The sequence below is a fragment of the Cygnus olor genome, chromosome 12 (genome assembly GCF_009769625.2).
Source record: "Cygnus olor isolate bCygOlo1 chromosome 12, bCygOlo1.pri.v2, whole genome shotgun sequence".
In the NCBI taxonomy this organism is placed as follows: Eukaryota; Metazoa; Chordata; class Aves; order Anseriformes; family Anatidae; genus Cygnus; species Cygnus olor.
In genome coordinates this window covers 4,985,919-5,006,344 of record NC_049180.1, presented here as the reverse complement: position 1 = coordinate 5,006,344, position 20,426 = coordinate 4,985,919, and the positions used below count along the sequence as shown (strand labels likewise).

The window sequence follows — 20,426 nt, the reverse complement described above, 5'->3', positions numbered from 1 at the left end:
GCCTCTTGATCTGAAAACTCAGAGCTCCTGCGATCTGTCAGATTTTTCTGTGAGGCTCAAAGCGTGAGCACAGCAGGATCTGCGCTTGGGTAGCACCGTCTGTCAGCAGGGTGTGCGCGAGCCTGGCCAGCTGAGCAAGTTCGGTCAGAAGGGCTTTTCCCACCGGAAAGTCCTTTTTTTGGGCAGTCATCTGGCTGGGCTTGGTTCCTGGGCAGCGGGGTGAGACACAGGGACTGGAACATCGTACAGAAACCGGGACACCTGATTTCGGGTCTCGGCGTCTGATTCACTGTAGGCTGGATTTTCCTGGGCTTGATTGGATCGCTTATGGGAGTTGTGGAAATGAGGACTCAGTTCATCGCACTGAACTCTCAGGTTTCATGTACAGTTTAAATGACATCCCTAGAGCATTTTGGGGCCATTCAGGAGAAAAGCAGGATGCAGATTGTGTGCTTGTTTTCCATAACACAGTTGCATGCGGCCCTACTGGCATCACTCTACTTCTGTATTTACATAACTCAGAGGGACGTCTTTTAGCCTCTTGAATCCCGTCTGTAGTCTGAATTCACACGTTTGATGCTTTGCTTTGTAGAGAGCATTAGGCCTGGTAACAGCTCAAGGCAACAGTGTCAGCCTCAGATTAGTCACATACCGCACCACCAGAGACATCTCCTTCCCCGGCCTGGTTCAGTCTGGGCCATCTTAAAGATGTGTTGGCGACTGGGCTGGGGATTTCTGTCCCCAGATGATGTCAGTGCATATTAAGCAGAGTCATAAATTGATTAAAATGGTTCAGGAGACGACTAAGATCTTGAGGAAGGAGGCACAACCTCGACTAACGGCTTGGAAACTGCTGATCTTCTGTGTCTGACTTGGGGAGCAGCTGGAGTCGTCCCTGCCTGGGAAAGGTCTGATAAGGCATCAAAGATTGCTGCAGGATTGTCATCTCCAAGGCCTCCTAATGAGGTGCTGCAGAGAACAGTTGTGTGATGCAGAGTATCAAGGAAAAATAAATTCCATAAAGCTTCAATCACTGTGGGGTTTATTTATTTATTTTCCCTAGACCCTCAGCAAATGTGAACTGGATCAGAATATTCCAAACAGGTTTCAGTGCTGTTAAGGGGCCCCAGCCAAGCCAAGGTTCATCCTCCAGCAAATGGGGAAATGTGTGATTTGATTCTTTTCTGTGTGTGCCTCTTGAGCTCTTCTCATCCAACACTTTAGTGGACTGACATGGCTGTTGTCACTTCTGTGTCTCGTAGGGCAGACGGACAGTTCCCATACCGTGCCTTGTCAGTATCTCTGCGTATTTCTCTGGTGGTGGTGAGAGCCTGCAGCTCTTAGTTTTTAGGAAGGATGGTACAGCTGCCATTCTGTTTTGTCCTAGTGTGATTTTTTTGCCTTCTAGAACAGAATGGATACAGCATTTAGTCAAAGACCACGGTTTTTAACGCCTGAGAAGAAACGTTGTGATTGTCTAGTCTGAGGTCTTCAAACCTCATCCAGTGAGTTTTGCATTGACTCATAATTCACAATTCACTAGCTCTTCATTCTGCTCCAGAAAGTGTGAGGGACCAGATGACAAGTGCAGGGGCCGAATCTCAGTTCTGTACTCGTATGACGAAGGCTGTTGCAACCACTGGTTGCTTGACTCAAAACGATTCTGCAGGACCTGGCCTTCTAAAGGAGGTGCACCCACAATTTTCTTAATAACTTGCTCGGGCTATTGAAGGGCAGAGTTAAGTCTGACTTCGCTGACATCAGTGAAGCCTAGCGTGGCCACCGAAATAACCAATTTGGTGCTTCACGATGCAGCCTTTGTTGTTGAAAGCACCCGGGCTCCTATTCATCCTGAAGACAGTGCTCTATGTGCAATGCTGTTTAATATTGTGTGCATATCCAGCTGTATATTTAGAGGCCCGTAATACTTCTCATCTGACAACAATGCATTTAATCTAATGCTAGATTACTGCCAGGATTACCCGGGCAGGCCGCGTTTCAAGGAGTGCTGTTAGAATTCAGTGACATCTACAGTACAGCTGCTGCCACTGAGGCATTACTGCTGCATCGCTGGCTCCTGCAGAGGTCACAGCAGCGGGCTGGAACATTGTGTTTTCAGCTCCCCGTAATAACCTCCCGAATGAATGATATGCTGGAAAGGAACTGAAAATATTGATGAAAAGACTAATGCAAATAAAAGAACCGAGGGGTTGATGACTAGGTATGTCTTCCTCGTAACTGGGCATGTAGAGGCAGCGTGTTCAGAGAGATGAGATAAAAAAGAAAATGGGAGACAGGACAAGAATTTAGAGGTGTGGCGTGTCTGGCACTGGCTTTTGTGGCTGTGCTCCTCGTGCTCTGATATGCACGAGATACACTTACAGGCAGTTGCGCCTTTGAAAATATGGCGCTCTCTTTCTTCATGCCTAATCCTTGCATCACGGGAGTGACTCTGAACGTACAGTAAAGCCTTTGGTCTGTGCTTTGAGAGAGGTTTTGGCAGGAGCTTTCAGGACTGGCTGCAGAGGTGTTGGGATATGGGTCACACTGAAACTTTATATCGGTACCCCGGAGGAGAGTCTGAACTTCTTGTTGTGCAACGAGCAGAATTTGAAGTTTAGGTTCTGAACTTAACTCTGCACCAAAGAGGCACATTCCCCGGTTGTTCTCTGAGTTTTTGATTTGGGTTCAGTGATACAAAATCTTGCAAAATGTTGGAGTATTTGGAAATAGTGTGCTGCAGCATTTATATTCCAAATGTTGAATTTGTTTTTGGTGTCTGCTTTATTCATTTCCAGGAAGAGTTGGTCTGTTTTTTTTTTTTTTTTTTTCTTTTCTTTTCAGGGAAACAAGAAAGAGTTAGTTTTGGAATTCAAAGTTATATATTTTAAAAATTATATATTTTTCAGAAACCAAAAGAAAAAAGGTCTTTCTCAGCAGGATGAAGGCCAGAGAAAAAGGGAGAGGTTACTTTATTATGCAAGCTTTATGTTTTCTTTCCAGTAGTACTACTTCCTAAAATGCCTTGATAACCTCTAGTTGGAGCTTGCTGGTCACTTGGGCCTTTTTCAAAGGGTAACATTGGTGCTGTACCTTATTTTAAGATGCTTTATATTTAACCTGTTTCTTTATCTCTGAGGAAACAATTGATAAACAATCGCTATATTAAGCATTCTTCTGTAAATGTTACCCGGGAAGGTGTAGGTAGGAAAATGAAGCTAATGCAGTTTCAGTGGTCAGCCCTTCCTACTAGTTCTGCTCTGGTGTTTTTTCTGATAAGCCAGATTTTTCTCCATACTTGCAAACAAAATAGTGCCGTGACATTGTGTTAATGCTGTAGTACCAGGTAGCCAAAGCAATTAGAGGGAAGAAAGCCGATATCAACACTAAGTTCACAAAGGGTTTTGTTCAGCCATGTTTAGTTACAGTCGAGTTTATCAAATAAAATGTTAAGAAAGTGAATACTGAGAAACAAACCCGTGCTGGTGGCTAGTTTTAGGGCAGGTCTGTTGTGTCCTCGGTCTTCTACTTGCAGAGGCAGCAAAGTGCGTGACCCAGAGCTGCTCTGAGCCGGGGAGGACCCGACGGAGGTTCCTGGCAGCAGGACTTCTCCTCCGTCACCGTTATGCCCGTGGCTGTGCAGCGGCGATGCCATCCAGCGACGCGGCGTATTTGTGGATTTTAATTACAGAGGGGAGGGCAGGAATGGTTATCCTTTTTTCCATTCCTGCCTTGGGTAAAGCTGATGCAAGCAGAAGTGGTCAACAGCCTTGATGTGTGTTCAGGTATAGAGTTCAAACGCACCTCTAATTTGGAAGCTGTTGTGTTCCGCTGAAACCAAAATGCCAGAGAGAAGCAGCGAGTCATACTGTCATCACGGGTTGGAGCCCAAGTCGTAATACTCAGCGGTGGCTGCAAGTCCGCGGTGGTTTGGATTCAGATTCACCACTACACGTTCAAGTACTTTGGTAGCGTTGCCTTTCTGCTGGAAAATCTGCAGCTCTTTTAACTTTGGGCAGATGGTTCACTGAGGGCCATTCAGATTTCCTTGGTTGAAGTTTCTTGGCCTAATAATAACAACTGTTTGGTTGCTGAGGTCAAAGCTCAGCAATGGCATGCTTCTCTTGCTTGATCCTCCCTGGGTGGAAAACTCAATCTACAAAGTTGTGGTCGCAATATTTAAGGCTTTATAAAAATGAGCTATTTCCTTTAGAGACAGCAAATAAATTAATAAAGTAATCTTGATAGAGGGCAAGGATGTTGCTGCAGAACTGAGTACAGGAAGGCTGAAAGTGTATTTGAACTTGAAAACCAAAAATTAATTGCCAAGGGTGGGAGTGAAATCTGCAGCCATTAGGCCAACACAACCTGGCGATCTAGCTTGTTTCAAAGGTTGGAATTATTTTAAAGCAAATTTTGATATGAAATGGGAAGGGGGGAAATCAGCCTAGTCTAGTACCCCAAGCCGTTTTGCCGGGAGGGTGTTTTTTTCAGTGATCACATAACACTCCGGAGTGGTGTTGTATAAGCCATCTCCGTGCTGATAGGTAGGGTGCCACATAACGTCCCTTTTAAGAAGTGGCATTGTGGTAATCATTATAGGCTGAGGATATAAGCAAGGCCACATAAATACGGAGAGGAAAACCAGAAAGTTGTCTGATCTGTCCTGCAGCCCAGAAAACTCTTGTGTTGCTTCTCGCCTTCAGATGTGCATCGGTAGCTGGTGGCTGGGCAGGGAGCTTCCACAACTGCATCACCCAGAGATGCATCTGCATGGCTGGTGAGGTGGGGAGCCCCTGGGCTCCTGAAGCAGGGGCAGGGAGGACATGGTCCTGTTTCATTGCCCACATCTGAGTCCCTTATAAAGGGATGCAGAGGAAATACGTGAGTGTGTCTTGTTGAGGGCTGAACCATTTAATTTGGGCAGAAAATGCTATTAGAGGACTAAGGCAGTTTAGTCTTCCAAAAAACAGCATAGGAGAGAACAGCGCATGATGAATTAGTTTCTAATAAACAAGGCTTCTCTGGAAATGTGTCTCTTTGGAGCCGTGCTCATCACGATCCCTTGGGGGACTATTGCAGTTCCTTGGAATTCTCCTCGTGCCTGTAAAGAGCTGCCTGGATGAGTGGGTTTGCCGTTTCACAGAGCGTGATGGTAGTGTTGCTCTTTGTTTTTCCGCTCAAAGTCTGTCTGCTGAGATGCTGCTAACAGGTACTCCTGCTTCACTTTAGGCTCTCTTCCTTAATTATCTTGAGAAACAATGTGCTAGGCTAATAAATATTGTATTGAAACAAAACATTTGCCGGTTGGGTACGCCAGTTTCTTACTGCTCCATCCTTCGTGAGCACAACATCTTTATGATTTTAGCTAAATATTTAATTTATTTAGTTATTTTTAAACTAAAGAGAAAGCGTCACTTTAAATACTTCAGTGTACTCTTTTGCATTGCGAAGGAGCTCAGGGAGGTGATTTAGGTTCTCTCCGTTGCATGTTTACCAGCCAACCGACACTTTCCTCAAATATTTGCTCTGATATTTCCCTGCAGTCGCCTTCTCCCTCTCCGTTCCCTCGCCATCTCCCTTCCATGGAGGTGCCGCACATACTTCAGTCACCCTCTGTTTGAACAGCAGCACTCCCTTGCAGTGCAAACAGCCGGCAGGTCGTTAAACAATGAGGAAGATGAAGGTGGAGGAGGCTGCGGGTGGGGCACAGCTTTGCAAGAGGCTTCATGCAGAGGAGTAGACGGTGCTTTGCTTTCCCTTCATGCCTGGGTGTCATTCTGGGAGAGACCCCAAATCCAGAGGAAATCACTGCTGCAGACACGAGAGCTGGGTATTGCTTAAAATTACGTAGAGGTGTCTGAATTACTGTTAATGATGAGACGTGAAGCAAAGCGCTGGAAGTTTTGCCGTGTTTTCTTACCTCCTGGAGCAAGGGGAGGAGAAGGTCATTTCAAGTGGCCATTGCTTGTCCTCAGGAGGTCCCCACTTTTTTCCCCCTAGCAGCAGAGGGTTTAGTGAGACTAGCCATAACAGAATATTTGTATCTCTCCATGATGTGGGCTTTCTCTTATCTAACACAGAGCAGGCAGCTGTGCTATTATTTTGCTGGGAACCCTAGGTCTGCTCATCCTTCCTCTGCATTGGGCATCCCCTGTCGGGAATTCAGAAGCGTAGCTGGGTTACTGCAATCCCTGTCTTACACTTGTCCATCAGGTTGAGGTTGGATGTGGTGTCCTGGGAGCTATGGGGTTAAAGGTGTGTTAAAAAGAAACGGAAAAAAATGTTACTGGAAATCTTTCAACTCTGGTGTCTTAATGCTTTCATGTGGCTGCAGGTGAAAGGCATGGATGTGGTAAGTGGTGTTGGTGAATGCTTGTTGAAGTGAAGAACAAGAACTTAATATATGGCACGTTTATGCTATGTTTAGTTTTGCAAAGGTTTAATTTCTAGGTCCTGTAAATAAAATTTGGGAAGAAATGAGCTAGGATGTGCACTAGGATGGTGGTGAGAGCTGTCAGGACGGCAGAGCCCAGGAGTCAAATTCCCCATTTCTGATGGGGTGTGGGATCCTGGTAACTCACCTTCTCCACCAATTGAGCGTTTCACACCGGGAACACCTTCCAGGTTGGACCTTGTACTTGCAGGCAATATAGACGAGTGCCTTGCTTCCCTTGCAGCTGCCTGAGGCCTTTCCAGTTTTCAGCTAAAATTTTCCATGGGAGGTGCAGATCCTTGCGCAGAGGACGTGACCCTACTGATAGCAGATGTGGTTTCCTTCTTCACCTTTTGTTGACCTAGTAGAGATAATGAACAACAGGCCCTTGGAGATCTGCAAACCAAAAGCAAAAACCACTGTGTGTGCAAGCACAATATGCAACAGAAACGTGCGACTGCCGTTACCTAGACCAGTGATTTCTGAACGGTGAGGCCAGTTCTGAAAAACACAACTGAGCAGAGATTTTCTGTTCATAGTACAGGTCAGTATGGCCACGTTTCCAGTTACTTAACAGACTGATTTTTTTCCCAGGGACCAACTTTGTCTTTGAAATCAGCTGATGAACTTTCATTTCCAGCTCTCAGGGCTGTCTGGTTAAAACAATCATCAAAAGGTGGCGTTTTTGTTTAGCGCCGATCATGGCTGGCTTGGCCTGAAATCCTTACACCCAGTGCTTTTCCTCTCTCTGGTTTGTCAGCGTTTGAAACGTTTCATAGCGTGTGACAAGGCTGACTTCTTGAAAGAGAACTGAGAACAGAGAGCAGCCTTGACTTGAGAGCGGTTTGTGGATGCAGTTTTGTTTTCTGTCACATCATAGTTGCTATGGTGACTTAGCAAAGATCTGCTTAGCAGTCACTAGATGCTTCGTGTTCTGGGCAAAAATCAGGGATTTTCCCATATTTCTCTAACATTTGTTCTGCAGAAGAACGTGTGTGTACAGTCTTCTGCAATAAGTCCGTGCAACTCTGGAAAGGTACGTCCCTGCCGCGTGGTGGCTGGTCCTGTCCCCTCCTCCCTGAAGTAATTTCAAGGAAGGTAGAAAAAGAACCCATCCATCTTGTCAAAATTGCTGAGCGTTTCCTCCTCGGGAGGGTGAAATAGCTGTGATTAATGCTGAGGGATAGCAAATGTGATCCTGTTAAACAACGGCGCTTCTCACGGGTCGGTTGTGCAATTTTGGAGGAGGAGAAGGAGGAGGATGCCTTCGGAGCCGGTTCACATGGTCGGACTCAGGAAGTCTGAGCTCTTTTCCCACATCGCAGAGTTCTCATGTCACCTAGGGCATGATCGAGAACATGGTGCAGCTGCAACCTTAGCTGAGATTTTCTTCCACGTTGGTAAGCGGGGGATAATGATTCCTCTTTTCAATTTTCCTAAGTTCACTGCGAGGCTAATATTTGCAGTTATTAGTGCTTTGCTTTCCTTTGATTGGGGATACTATGTAACTGCAAAGCATTTCAGAAATGCAGTCCAGGCAGCCTGTGCAATATAGGAATACATTCCTAGGTGATGAGCAATCCCTCTTTGTCACTGTGCCCTCTCTGAGCCTTCTCTGAGCTGCAAACTGCTCTGCCCCCACTGAAGCCAGCAGGGCTTTGAAGGCTGCAGCACACGCCTGAAGAGCAGAGGTGCTCCACGTGGCCAGCGAGTCCAGCTCATGACTGTCAAAGTCCTGCTGAGCATGGGAGGTTGCATCAAACACAGCTCCTGCTCACCGGCCTGGGGCAGCTGTGCCAGGATCTGGCCATCCCGGTGACAAGCTGCGGTCAGCCTCCAGCCCCACAATGGATCAGGTGCAGCTTACAGCAGGCTCTCATCCCTCTCAGCAGGACACTGAGAGATTTTCAGACTCCAGCACCGAAAATAAGAAGCATTCAGTATTACTAGAAGTGTCAGTGGTGTTCCCTTTGCCATGCTAAGCTTGCCACAAAGACAAACGGTTGATTTTTTTTATGGACTCTTGGATAGGGCCATCGTGATGATGGGTGTCTTCAGAAAGTCTTCAAGATACACGTCTTATTTTCCTCCCAGAAATTCAAATAGTTCTGTTGGTAAAATAAACTGAGCACTTAAAAGTGGTTCTTCAGCTGGTTTTGACAGCAAAAGAGAAGAATCTTCTCATTAAAAAAACTCTATATGCATTTCAGTTAACATAATTAATGCTTTTTTCCTGCTTGTTTGACTCACCTGTCATGGTACATATCCCATAATATGACCTTATTTTCCCTTCTTAATGATGAACTTCTGTTCTGTACTTTAAACTTGCTTCAGATCTGAATTAATTTGAAGTTCTTCCCTTTGCCAGCTGCTCTGATTTCTGTGATTTTCTTGATCATATATCTTAGCATGGACAACACCATTTTTATTTTTGATTCTCAGCTCTAAAGCGAGCAGTTCTGCCCTGTCCATTTTCTGTAGCTCCATAGGATGGAGACTTCAGACCCACTGCAGAGTGGAATTTATTTTTTTTTTCTGCACAGCCTGGGATAATCTGTTTTTTCCTGGCAGCTCTTACATTTTTATAAGTTTTGTAAGGTTAATTAATGCAACAGCCTTCGGTCCCGATTGTCTTAAATATTAGAGGAAAGAAGGTGCAAAAAAATAGCTGCAAAGCTTGATTTGGTTGAATTTCTGTTGAATTTGTGAGTCAGCTTCCCAGCTGGTATAAATCCGTCAAGTTCCACTGGAATCTTTTGGGTGATCGGCTCAGTTGAGGATCTGGCCTCTCTTGGTTAAATGTTATCACTAACATTGAGCTAGTTTGCACTGGATATATGACAATTCCTGCTGTGTTTTTGTCCAGAGAAACACAGATAGGATGTGTTTTTACTGTGTTTTATTATCTCTCTGTAGCTATACAGAAAGACAGGTGTATGTGTGTACATTTACACACACACATACACGCATGGGTGTTTATACACACAGTCACCCACACAAAAATAAACGTGGTAGGAAGAACCCTTCCTTTTGCTCCTGTAATTAATTTTGTGCTAGTGTACCCTTGGCTTCAGCTGACATAGATGGGTAGAGGATTTGGACCACTGCGCCCTGAGGGTTTGGACCACTGTGTTCCATGTATGAAAAAGCTCCAAAACCAACCAACCAAAACCCCAACAAGCATCCCTACTGCACTTTTAGACAGGTAGGAAAAAAGGGGACTCCAAGCAGAAAGAATAGAGATTCACCCCAAGGAGAGGCCCCTTCCACAGGCTTCCACATGCGTCCCTGGATTGGCCACCCTTGTCCCCAGTGCGTTCCTACTCCCGATGCGTGGAACAAGCGAGATCTCTTTTTATGGTGTAACACATGAAACCTCCAACTTGTCAGTGAGGCTAGAAGGGGAATGGTGATGATGGAGGCAGGCCAGGGGGCAGGGAAGTATGGTAGGTAAGAACGTTGTTCCAAGGAAGCTCCAAAATTCCTTTGTGCAGCTTTGGGACAGAGCTGGGTGTCTCACCGCTGGTAGCCTTTCTATTTTCCTATTACATTCATCTTCATGAGGTTAACAGTGACTTTTAGTTCTTGCAAGTCATTCCGACAAGTGTACATGGCAGTAAATTCTTCCAAATCAAGAGTGAGACAAATCGTACTGCGCTGCATATTGTGGCGTAGTACTACTAATTGCTTAACTTGATAAATGTCTTCGGATAGGTTATATAGTTAATGAACAAAGATGTTAATTGCTCTTATCTGAAATAGCTACATTTGCAGGGGTGTTCTCTGGAGCCGTGGATGTCTCTTAACAGAGATTTATTTCAAATCATCCATTGTTTTCAGCAGTTTCAGAGTCCATTACCCTTCACTGTGCAGACTGAAGGGTATCCACTCCCATCAAAGTTTTGAGAGCAATCAACTCTTCTTACATGTTGTTCAAGACCTAGTCTTGTTTGGGTATGGCAAACTTATATGCAGTACAGTGTGCTCATTGTCCTGGGACACAGCAACATACTTCTTCTTAAAAGCAGCCAAGAGAGAAATAAGCACCTGAGAGTGGAAGAGCAAGGGGCTGGAACAGCCCCATTTCCTCCCACCAGCTAGAGTATTTAATTGGGAAAATCATTCTTTATTGTTGTTATGTCGGTGGGAGTTGTCAGTCCAAATATGTTTTAATGCAAATAACCATCTATATTTGTAGAATTCATCTTTTCTAGATGCTTTCTTTGGAAAATATGCAGCTGAAGGTTTAGTACGTTGTTATATGAGTAAGTGCCTACAAGCCTCATATTAACAATGGACGTCATGTTTATTCTTTCCCTTTTAGAATTTCCCATGGAAACAAGTGGGCAGATTTTTGCATTATTGAGTAGTCTTCTGCTGCTGACTTTTCCCAGAAATGCTAAGAGAAAACTAGCCTTACACATGAGCCTAAATGTTCTTCCAGTTTTGGGAGTGCTGGATTCCCCCAAGATTTGATTTATAGTAGGTTTTGGTGTGTGGCTATTCTGGACCCAAGTTGTTTCAAAGCTGTATGATTAATAAATCTTTGCAGAACTGAAAAAAAGGCAACGTTCTCACTGAGTTTAAAACATACCTGATTTCCCAGCGGAAAAGTTGCATATTTCGTTAGCAGGCTAAAGGCTAATGTGAAGAGAAAATGTTTCCTTGACTTAGGGTTTTTGTTTGTTCTAATACATTTCTTTTTCATTTATGAGTCTCTTACAGTTTTCCAGAGCATTTTCAACAGCAAATAGTTAGCCAGAAGTTAAAGCTGTGACTGTAAATCTGTAAACGGATACACGTAGATTCTCAGGCCAAAGTTTCCTAAGTCAGGATTAATTTTGTAGAGTGAATGAGAAGAGTGCATAATCTTGCTTCATGTGATAGATTTCAGGCTTTGCCAAGAAATATAAATCTCCCTTCAAAAATGACAGCTATAATATTAAGAATTATTATTTTCTTGAATAAAGGCGTTTTCAACTGAGTGTGATATATTACTCCTCAAAGATGCTGTGGTTTTGGACTGTGAAATGTCTCATGCCAATAATTAGACTGCAATACTCTGGTCCTCACTGCTCGCTCCCTGCCCCGTGATGTGCTGCCCCCTACGTTATGTTAACATGCCAGTTTCTGTTTCATGTTACAAATGGGTCTGAACCAGATAAAAGGTATTTTGGCAAAAGCAGGATCAGTGCCCTCATCGGCCTGACACCACAGCCAAACAAGTATTTGTACGGGCAGAGGCAAAGCAGGCGTGCGGAGGTGAGGATGTTGCATAAAACCAGGATGGATGCCAGATGCTTCATGGTGATCCACCGAGGGTCGGTCTCACTTCTTTTTTAGGTATTCTCAAATGTGTGAATACGCATTTCTGGTCTTGCATGTATGATTTGAATTCCCCATGGAGTGAGCTGTGGGTGAGGATGCAGCTTCTGGGGGGTTGTGCAAGCAAGACCTGCTGGAAAATGAGAGGGTTCGAGGCTTGCAGTGCTTATTTATCAACCACAGTGATTCACGGTGATTGACATTCACATACCTGAATGTCAAAATCGCCTGTGTTTTAAGAGGAACCAGTGACTCAGGCTGTGGTTTTACCTCGGGACATTTCCTGATAAACGGCTGAACCGTGCTTGGTCTTGTGAAAACACAATGAGGGAACACCACTGTCCTGCATCTGTGTGTGCCCAGGGATTAGGGAAAGGACACCGACGTTGGGGCTGGCCTCCATGGAGCTGCTGCACTGGTCTCTGCACTGAGCATCTCAGACGAGCCCCTGGCAGCGCTGGGAGGCCTCCTGTCCTATTTCGGTTTCTCTTTTAGGGCATTTCTGCACGGCCCTAATGTGGGAGAGTGATCCTCTGTGTTCAACAACATCTACAAGCACCGTTTCAGGAGCTCTGTGCAGTAACAAATCATTAGCTCTAGACTTCCTGTTGCAAAACAGAGGTGAAACTGTCTATAGCGTGTTTTAACTCCAAAAACACCAGCTCTGAAAATACCTCACTTTCTAGAGCATGGTGTTTGAAAGGTAAACAGAAACAATGCATATGGCAGTGCTTACGGGGATTAAAGGAGGTTTGGGCTGTTGGGTTTTTGAATAGGATGGGCAACAATTGTAGTGAAGCTTTGTGTGAGGTGTGGCTGGGTAGAAAGTTTGGAGGTGGGATCGTACAGAGTGCTGTGTAAACCACCCCAGTGGCCTAACGCTTTCATCTGGAGGAATTGGCCACCTCTATAATTCGCCTTATAGGTTAGGCAGTCTTCTCATCCTTTGCAGACTGTAGAGCTCAATGTTATTCCCTTCTCCTCAAAGAAAAGTTTATGCAGGATTTATGTCTGGGATGAAGTCATTTGTAAGAGCTGCAGTTGAACGGGATCGGTTGTCTTCGCTGTTGTTTGAATGGACACTTTAAGGTGTAGAGGAGGCTTCTCTTGGGAACAGATCCTGTGAGAGTTCTTCACGTCCTCTTTGAAGTTAATGGAGGGTATTAAGGGCAGTCAGCACCTTCTTGAGAGAGACATTTAAATTGCTTTGATTCACTTAATTTTATATTTGCATTTACTAGTCCTGGATTTCTCCCCTCTCCAGTCTTTCAGAGCATGTTTTTGATAACTATGCCTCCCGAGTATACTAGATTTTATGCTGGCTGTTTTCATATTTTTCCCTGAGTGTTGTAATGCTTATTACCGAAGGATCCTGGGCCTTCGGCTTCCTGTGAGAACAAGATAATTACTCTCCAGTAGGCAACGCGTGACGTACAGTATCAGCATTAAGCCACTGGGATTCCAGTCACTAGTGTAGAACAATATTGTGGGTAAATGAATAAGCAGAAGTTTATCATGCTTCCTGCATAACAAGGGTTTCGTTAAGGAGACACTGAAATTTGTTTTCAGCAAGGCCTCGTGTAAAATAAACCTTCCTGTAGTTCGTAGGCTTGCTGAATATTCTGGCTGAAAAGGAGACCGGCGCTTTGAAGCATCAAGGCTGCATGACAGGGCCCCGTTGCGTTTAGGCCGATGCTCCTTATGCCCTTAGGGACACACATGAAGTGTGTAACGTAAAGGTAGGACTTCCAGATGCACCACCCACTTAACTTATGGAAGAAAGCCATACCAATAAAAAGCAGAGACCTTCCAAATGCCATTTGCTTGTTTCACACTCGCCCCCAGGAATCCCGTGTTGTGATGTTCGGAGGTGGCCCTGTTTGCCCCGAAGTAGATGTGGTTCCTCCCTTGCTTTCTTTATTTCAAGGCTGGCAGCTAAAAATAACTTATGTACTGAGCACAGTGGGAGTAAGTTTGAGAAGTTTCAGTTAGATGCAAACCAGTAATGGTAAGAAAATTATTCACAAGTGTAACAAGCTCCATTCTCTCTCAAGATGTGGCCAACGCGAGGGCTTATCCACGTGGTGGGATTAATCAGCGTTTGTAGAGAAAAATAGTTACTCTGCCACAGCAATACCGATCGGTTGGCTTACACGATAGCACAGCAAAATAAGTGACGTCTGTTAAATACTGCAGCTACTTCAAATACATGAAGACTTGCATAAAGTACAGTGTATATATGCATTCTCAATAGGTACACACCTGTATCTGTGTATTTATTCATGTTTAGGACATGATTTTATGTTTGCTCGTGTATATATGTTATTTCAGCTTATCTCCACTTCAGATATAATTGTACTTCTGTAATGCCTGCGAGTTACTGGGATGCTAATGAGGAGTTTCATGTTTAGCTTGGTTTCCTTGCTACTATCAATTTACGTTGTACATGTAATTGCAATGCGCAGCTACTTATTTATGTTTTAATTGTAACTTTCGCTTGAAACTGGCCATCAAGCAGTCTCTGCAGGAGACTGGTACTTGTGTATGGGCTGTGATGAGTAGGTCCGGTTGCTCTGCTTCTGCTTATGAGTTTAAGAGGTGAGGGCAGCCAGAGAGACAAAGGAGAATGCGGAATAAAGCCACCTAAATACAATATACTTCTGTTCTGTCTGTAGGATTGAGATGCTTCTTTTCACATTGATTGCAAGCATACAGCCAGGCACCTTCGTAGCTCAGCTCAACTTGAAATTAGGTTCCATTGATTTTGGATCCAAAACAAATTCAGCTTGGCATTTTGGTGTTTCATGCACCTGTGTCTGGCCTGGGTTTGTTTTTATGTGGGTGTTCTTAACACACAAACAAGTCGGATGACAGTGGCTGGACTGATCTCGCTGCTGAATTGCTAGTGTGGGTATTTTGTTTTACAATTAGATATATTGCAGATACTTTCAACATCAAGAGTAATTTTGATAGTGCTGTTCTTACTTTGAAATTGTGAAACTTCTGATGACTAAGTAAACATTTTTTTCCTCTCTCTCTTGTTTTTCTGCAGCCAACTGGGTACATGGAAAACTCCATTTCTTACAGTGCTATTGAAGATGTTCAACTGCTGTCCTGGGAGAACGCCCCTAAGTACTGTTTACAGCTCACAATCCCGGGGGGTACTGTCTTACTGCAGGTACAGTAAACACAGAACTACAAATCTCATTTTCTAACTATGAATCTCATTGAATTTTTATTTGCTGTTCAGGAAATCTAGTCCTAATTAGCTGGACTCAGAAAAGGCAGAGAACTTAGTGCTGTCAAGTTATCTGTCTGCCAGCAAATTTGCTCAGAGTGATACCTCCAAAACTCTCCAGGTTGTTTGACAGTCAGAACGAGAACTGTGGGGCACAATGATTTAATCTTCTTGATGGTTTTATGCATCGAAATAGTGCTCTGTGGAAAGGCGCATTAATTTGGGCCTGGAACAAGTCTATTTATACATTTATTCCTGAGTGAAACAAATCAAAAAGATCATCCTCCAATTTGTATAGGAAAACCATAGCTGGCACTGGAACTAACAGGTATTTTTTAAAAGGTATCTGGCCTTCACTGAAAGGTTTCAATTGGGGGTGTATATTTGTATGGGTGTCTACATCTGGTAGTTCTCTAAGTGCTGTTTTCCAACAGAAGACGCTGCGTTTACACTATTCCAGATTTCTTCATCCACTTGTGAGGCTTTGTAGGACTTCGTAGGTCATTAGTGACAGAAGTGCACTCCACAGCCCTGGCCTCTGACGCTAGTTTGGAGTAGGGAAAGAAAAATAACTGAAAACCCAGCTGATTGCCCATGGACAGATTATAAGCATTTGTAACTTGAAAAAGACTAAATTGACTCCAGCTTAGCTCATATAGAGTTCTCAGCATTGTCGCAAAGACAAACTGATAGCTGTTATCCTTTGGGAATTTGTTTTTTTGTCAGTTGAATACAGTTATGGTTGTGTATATGCACTTTGCATAACTAGGATTGTGAACAGACTGGGTGAGCGATTCCTGCAGAAACTGTGAAGGAAAGATCAGTTTAAACTGTGGTAAGTCATGAAAAGTTGCATAGGATATTTTTCTTGGAAAGCTCTGAACAGCTTCAAAAGATTGATCATAATGGATCTTGCGTGTTTGGGTGTGCACATTTTCACTGTACCACTTTTGCAGGAAATATAGTTCAGTGGGTTAAAAAAATGGGAATGCAATGAATGATACGTGATAGCATAGTCAATGACTCTGATGACCGTGTCTACTGGATGGTTTGTCTGCGAGAACCATGGTACGCAGGCCAGCATGTCATTATTTTTCATCGGTGAATGGGTGGCAGGAGGCCCTGTAGGGCCACAGAGCACATGGCACCATCTGTATCCAGGGAGGGCTTCGACAAAGCTCTTCTGAACTGGCTGGATCTGCAGTTAATGAGGAAATAATCCAAGTGGCATCATTTAGCAGCCTGGGGCTAGGTGCTGAGCTGACCTGTGTTCTGCATAGCACAGATGTCTGTAGGAGCGTGAAACAAAATTGTCTCTGAGTTGGGAAACCAATACGAGGAAGACTGGGTCGTGCTATTATTACTCCAGGTCTCCTTTGCCTTCATTTCAGACAGGCTGATGGGCCCATCTGTGTGCAGGGCTGTTTACCAGTGGCTCAGAGAGCACAGAACCTGACTTCAGCCCTTCACGTGGTTCCTGTGCTTGGGGTTTGGAACAGCTTTGGAATGTCATAAAAATATCATGAGGTTTTGGTGATTTTCAACATAGCAAATACACCGTCACTCAGGAATGGGTAGAGGTGTACGTGGAAATATTCGTGGCCACATCCTTTGTGGAGTATATTTCTGGAGCTCCTTTTCATTTACCTCACTGATGTAATCTGGCGTTTTGCAGCCCTGCAAATGGAGGCTGCAGCCATTCCCCCAGTGCAGCTCAAGTAAGTTTGGGATGACCTGAGGACATGTAACCTCATGGACGTGGGCTCTGCTGGTGCATAGGTAGCATTTGTGCATCTTTTTACATGTCCTTGGAGCACAGACGCGTGGCCTGTTGCACACAATGCATATGCACATGCCTCTGCTTGGCGCCTAGCACATTTTTGTGGCTCAAAATGTCTTACTGATTTTAGGCGTTTCCAGGGAGCGTAGGGAGTCTGAATGTCAGACAGGCTGCTGCAAGTCCACCAGAGTCCTGATTCTGTGGTTTGAAAAGACTCTCCAGTGCGTGACACCAGGGAAGGCAGGCAGACAAACCATGGTTTCCCAACAGCTAGATTAGGGTCTTCATTATTGATGAAATCTTCCTTGCCTAATCCATTAATTGAATTAATTAGAGAGAAACTCATTTGTCAAGGTGGATGATTGTGATTTTTTCTTGAGATAATTTTGACTCTGCTTTTCCATAAATTTGCTTAGCGGTGCTAGCGATTATGTTTCTGTCTGTTTCAACAGCTAGAATAGTTGCATCTGACTTTCAAAATTCGGTTTTTAAGTCTTTATGCCGTAGCTTCTGGTGGCTGCCTCTACTGGCCTCCTTCATAGGAAAGAAGATAACTTGAACCCACAGCTCCCTGCTGAGTTTAAAGGGAATTTGGTAGGGCATGCACAGCTGAATCTGAAGCAGCCTGCCACGTGTTTCTTTAAAACAAACAGACGAAACCCACAAATAATTACATTTGTAAGAAATTAGCATCTAAGTGTGGATGTTTTGGTATTTTCTTCAAAAAGCTTGGTGTCTTTGTGTAACCTCCTAGGAACTGATAAATGGAATGAGCTGTTCTTCTGTTTGCTGTTGACTGTCTGTGCAGACTGGATCGCATTACAGTATAACTCTATGGGTATTTCAACATAATTGAAAATACAAACATTGAAAATGTTTTTAGTATGATTTAGTCCCTAGTAGTGTCTGGATTCATCAAATGTGGCCAGATCAGAGGAAGTATAAAAATAGAGTCCCCATATACAGCTGTAATGTGTATTCACAGATCCAAAAGTTTACCAAAAGTTAAGTATACTTAAGAAATCAAGATGCAAGAAATGGTTTTACCTAGTAACTGCGTTCAGCAGAAATTCTCTGTTATATGTGACAAATACTCTTAAGTATCCAAAAGATTTATTCACCGAGGTGCTGGGAAACTGAGATGCTGAGAAATTAGCCCTTGCATGCTTCAGTTATTTTCAGATTTCCAAGAGACTTCAATATATTCATGAGAAATCGGGACTTCAAATCTTCTATAAAATCATTCTGCCTTGCTAGTCTAAGCAGCAGCACGTTCTGGTGTAATGTCAGACTCTGCTATCAGGAAGCGTGCGATAGTGGAACAAGTAAAACTAGTCCAAAACACGTTCCCAATAATGTTTCTTCTGAAGTGCACTTGTGGTGAAATCTGTTTGTGGTTTTGTTCTCTTCCCCCACCCCCAAAGAGTCGATCTAAATGAGTTTTAAATACAAGAAAATGTTCAAATGAACTCTTTTGACTTTCCCCCCGATTTATATTTCTGATTACTTTCAGTTTTGTTTTTGTATGTGCTATTTTTCTGAATTCTTTAAAACCATGGGATACTATTGACATGGTTTGACATAAAATGAAGCATTGTAGTGGTTAATGAATTACAGGTTTTCCAGATCTTTCATTTTGCAGAGAAGTTTAAAATTTCATTTCTTTTTCACTGATTTGAAGCAGAAGAAAACTTTGGACAACGGGAATTTCCCTTAGAATGGAAATTTGCTCCCAGCAGTCCCGTAAGGGGATGTCGGCGCGTCGTGTTAGGACATCCTCCGTGTGTTTGTCTGTGCCACGCATGATAAATGCCACGAGAGAGTTCAAGTCCATGTTCAAGCTCTCATCCCCCCGTTTGCTGTCACCAAGGTCTATTTCTGGCTTGTTACTGCACAGGGATGAGTCAGAGAAGGAAGAGTGCCATTACCTTTCCTTACATCATCCTAATGTCCTCCCATAGCAGCACTGACCCATCCCAGCCTATTTTAACACATGAGAACTGACAAACAGTGCCGGAGGTGATGCAGCTCCTCTTAGGAAATCCGATCATGATAACAGGATGCATCTACCTGGGTTTTGGAGAAGGATTATTTGGTTCTCAGGCAGCAAAGGGCTTCATCTGGGCTGGGATCGCATGGAGAAGCCATCTCCGTGTGCGATGCAGCGCGATGTTCTCCTGCCTCTCGCCAGCTGATCCAGTCCCTGGTCCTTCCGATGCGAAGCACTCAGCTCTTGTGGATTTTTCCTTCTTCCTTTCCTGCAGTTAGGCTAGCAGGTGCAAGAGGGGGTGTTGCTGGAGCTGTTTCGCTGGACACAAGCTCTATAGGCCAGGGAAATATAAACTAAATTTAGCCTTTGAAGAAGTGTGAGCTCCTCAGTATCAGTAATAGACCGGCCTCTTCGTGCTGTTGTCTTACAAACACAAAGCAGGAAAGCACGATGTGCGTTTAGGGTGCTGCGTGCATGTTGTTGAAGGGCGTTCTGCTACTCATAGTAAAATAGCTGGAATAACCTATCGAAGGTAATTGGGAAAAATCAGAGTGTAATTTCAGAAGCAGCAAATGTGGGAAGGAGCCCCCGTAATGGGTATCAGCTGGAGGAAAGCAAAACAAAACCACTTTCTGCTGACCAGAGGGCAAGCAAGGGAAAGAGAAAGAAACACGTAGTAAACCCAGGAAGAGTTAAAAGCAGAATCTGGATCTTTAAATCCCACTTATTGCAACATCTTTTCAGATGGCAGAATCCCATGTGTGAAAGATGCTGGTGTAAGGAGAAATCTGGGAATTTTTTCCACGTGGACAAGCCTGTTCTTGTATTCTTCTGAGTGACGTACATGGCAGTAACGAGGGATGCTGAGCTGCTAGCTTACTGTTAGAGAAACTCAGTGGCATGGCACGTATGGTGTGATGGAAATGACAAATTTTCTGTAGTTGCTGGTTGCTGTAGGCACGTTGGTATCAGTGGAGCCGTGAATATTTATGTTAGCTGTGATACTGGCATGCAACAAGTGTTGGATTTCCTATTTTTCCTAGAAAAAAAAACACACTAGTTTTTAGAAATTCACTGTTTTTTAATGACAAACTGTCTTCCTACTCTTGGCTAAGAAATGAAGTAGTTTGGGTGCAGAAAAAAATAATTCCCTTGCTGTGTATTTGTACATTACTTTACACTGACGTTGACCAAAGCTGTGTATATGCAGGCATTTAATCTCTTGTACAATCTTCCTCCTGTGAGCAGTCCTTTTGAAACTGTTGAAATGAATCCTGTGAGTGAAGTTGGTACTGTAGACGATCCTGGTTGGCTTTTCCTTTCTGAGTGAATATTTGCATCCCCAGATTCGAATATAACATCCCTCAGAACACAGTACGAGGGTCAACGCATCTTTAAAAGCAAAACAAAACCAAACCCCGAACTGCACAGAAGTACCACCTACAGCAGGCATTCTTCAAGCAGGTATTCTTCCTGCTCATAGGAATAACAAAGAAATAAGCTACAACTAGTTCTAATCTTCCTGCGTCTTCTACAGCTGTTACCACCACACTTTCCTGTTTTCTGAAGTGCTTTTCTCCTGTGCTGTGAAAACAACGGGAGGCCCTGATTGCGCAAAAAGCCCCAAACCTTGTGCCATACCTGCTAAAGCCCTTCT

The 20,426-nt window shown here is 43.9% G+C and overlaps 1 protein-coding gene across 1 annotated transcript in view; it reads left to right on the top strand.

Annotated features, from left to right (window-relative positions):
* LOC121076938 (c-Maf inducing protein) overlaps positions 1-20,426 on the top strand; it is a 127,307-nt gene that overhangs the window by 55,019 nt on the left and 51,862 nt on the right. Inside the window, exon 2 of the mRNA XM_040571593.1 lies at positions 14,814-14,939. Within this exon, the coding sequence (XP_040427527.1) occupies positions 14,814-14,939 (126 nt within the window). The remainder of the gene's footprint in view (positions 1-14,813; positions 14,940-20,426) is intronic.